General features: G+C 33.3%; 1 protein-coding gene across 2 annotated transcripts in view; it reads right to left on the bottom strand.

Annotated features, from left to right (window-relative positions):
- Positions 1–502: 502 nt before the first annotated feature.
- LOC117123935 overlaps positions 503–2195 on the bottom strand; it is a 2392-nt gene continuing 699 nt past the window's right edge. Inside the window, exons 2-4 of one of the 2 annotated variants that reach the window (XM_033270032.1) lie at positions 1956–2137; positions 1276–1553; positions 503–1162 (exon numbers count right to left, since the gene is read on the bottom strand). In XM_033270032.1, coding sequence (XP_033125923.1) covers positions 1317–1553; positions 1956–2137 — 419 coding nt within the window. In that variant the 3' untranslated portion in view covers positions 503–1162; positions 1276–1316. Of the gene's footprint in view, positions 1163–1200; positions 1554–1955; positions 2138–2195 lie in introns of those variants that run through there. The other variant, XM_033270031.1, reaches the window with a different exon arrangement.

The following is a 2195-nucleotide window of genomic DNA, read 5'->3' as shown; positions in this document are numbered from 1 at the left end:
TGGTCTAGTAAATATTGATTGTTTGTTGATAGAGCCTACCCGTTGGTGGCGTTTTTCAAGAACAAAAATTAAATAAACGAGTGAAAAAAGGACAGAAAAAAAAGCATTATGTCAAAAAATTCATTAAGAAAAAAAAAAAATACTAGCGAATAGGTATGAGTCAGGATTGACTTATATTTAAAAAAAATGCATTTTACTAATACACAAGATACAGAAATTTGTTTCACACTGGCCACCGAAATAATGTAGGTATCATATATAAACTACCGAAATGTTGCAATAAATCATAAGTCAATAATAAACAGCGTGTCTATTGATCCGAGCATTTCATTTAATTTATTCCGGTTCAATTAATTTATTCCGGTTTATTTACAAACAAATAATAATAAACAAAGCAATACAGTACAATAAAAAATGTCAAATTAATGCCCAGGGGAACCAATTGTGAACTTAATCACTTTCGAGGGAATCCCAGCATTAATTGACAGAAATTAAATAAACACTTTAACAAGAATAATATTGTTGATCATTTTAATACAAGAATAATATTGTTGATCATTTTAATTTTAAAAATAGACAAAATAGCTCCCATATTCAATACCAAAGTGGATTAACCATTTCAGTAATTAATAGGCCTACGTTAACGGTACGGTAATTATTTTAAGTTGAACTATCCGAAGTTACACGATTGCTTTCTAATGTTAACTAATGTTACATAATGATTGAATGTTAGTAAAACATTCAATGGGAAATCATCATTATTCTGCATACAATAATAATAATAATAATAATAATAATAACAGAAATTCCTATATTTATGTGATGAAATCCATATATTTAAGCCTATGTGATGAAAACCAGATAGGCCTATGTTCAAAAGATTCATATTGATGTTTATAAGTAGCCTACGATTGTAGGCCTATTCTATCTTCGAGATAGAGGCACAAAGACGGAAGCAATTTTTATCATGACGATCGACTCTAATGCCTCAACCACTTCCTCATGGAGTCTAATTCATCATCGTCGTCACGGTCCTTTAAAATCTCCGGCAAGTCGTCGTTATCGTCGTCATTGTTATCCATCATCCATCTGATCATCATTAGATCATCATCATCGCCATCATCTTCATCATCATCATCACATGGTCTTCAAGGACACTAATCTACGACACAAAAACGAATGCAATATAAGAATAGCGTAATATTTTTATTATTATAAAATAATTTTTATTTCGTAATCATAGTCGTCTTACTGTAACTTAAACTTAACACATACACAAGTAACTTAGTTTTTGTCCTAAGCAATCAAAATCCAATTCATGTTTGTGTATTCATCATTAGCTCGTTTTCTGCCTGAAAAACAATTTCGTGGATCTTAAATTTAACCAAAGCTCTAACATTTGGCGGCATGGCTTTTACACTAACTGCCATACTATTAAAAAAGTGGTCTACATCGTCTGCTTCTTGTTCCTTCTTTTTGTTGGCTACGAGTGACGTCATTGGGGACGTCATCCCATCTGTTGTCTTCTTTTCCCTGTTTTGATGGATCGTTCCCTGTAAAGAAAGTGTGTACAGACTAAAGTAAATTGTTTTATGAGATATGCACTCCCCTCCTTAGCATACAGATATAGCTTTTTGATAAACCAACCTGTTAGTGAAGGTTTTATCTCTGTTGGTTGACAATCAATTAAATAAAAAATTAAAATTAAAAAAACTTGGTGATAGAGAGTGGCATATGCAACCGTACAGGGGGGCAACAACAGAGAATGTATTTCCACTTCCTAAACTACGTAAAAATAAAATGTGATATATGGGGAGAAAAGTTACAACTTTAACATCGCATCTGCTGGTGGTATTCCGGTCTTTCTGACTCATTTTTTTAAAGCAACTTCTTAACATAGGGGTCCGAATTGGGCTGTTCGACTCATAAAGTTTGGGTGGAAGATAATTACTTACCGAGGCAGCCACTGTGCCTCTAGTTGCCACGTATGGTTCCAGGAACTGCAGCTTCTCTAACAGCCACGCAATTCGCTTTGTTGGTTTTTTTCTCACAGATCCCGGACTAAGGGGAGATTTTTTTGCCTTTGCTTTTGTGTAGCTGTTCCTCAATAGTCTTAGTTTATTTTTTACCCAGTCCACTAAAAAGGGGATATAATAAACGTAACTATATAACAGATAAATATGTATATATTACCC

This window comes from Anneissia japonica, unplaced genomic scaffold (assembly GCF_011630105.1).
Source record: "Anneissia japonica isolate Jap-2015-1 unplaced genomic scaffold, ASM1163010v1 scaffold287736_len1891122_cov214, whole genome shotgun sequence".
Taxonomy (NCBI): Eukaryota; Metazoa; Echinodermata; class Crinoidea; order Comatulida; family Comatulidae; genus Anneissia; species Anneissia japonica.
This window is presented reverse-complemented; position numbering and strand designations above follow the sequence as displayed.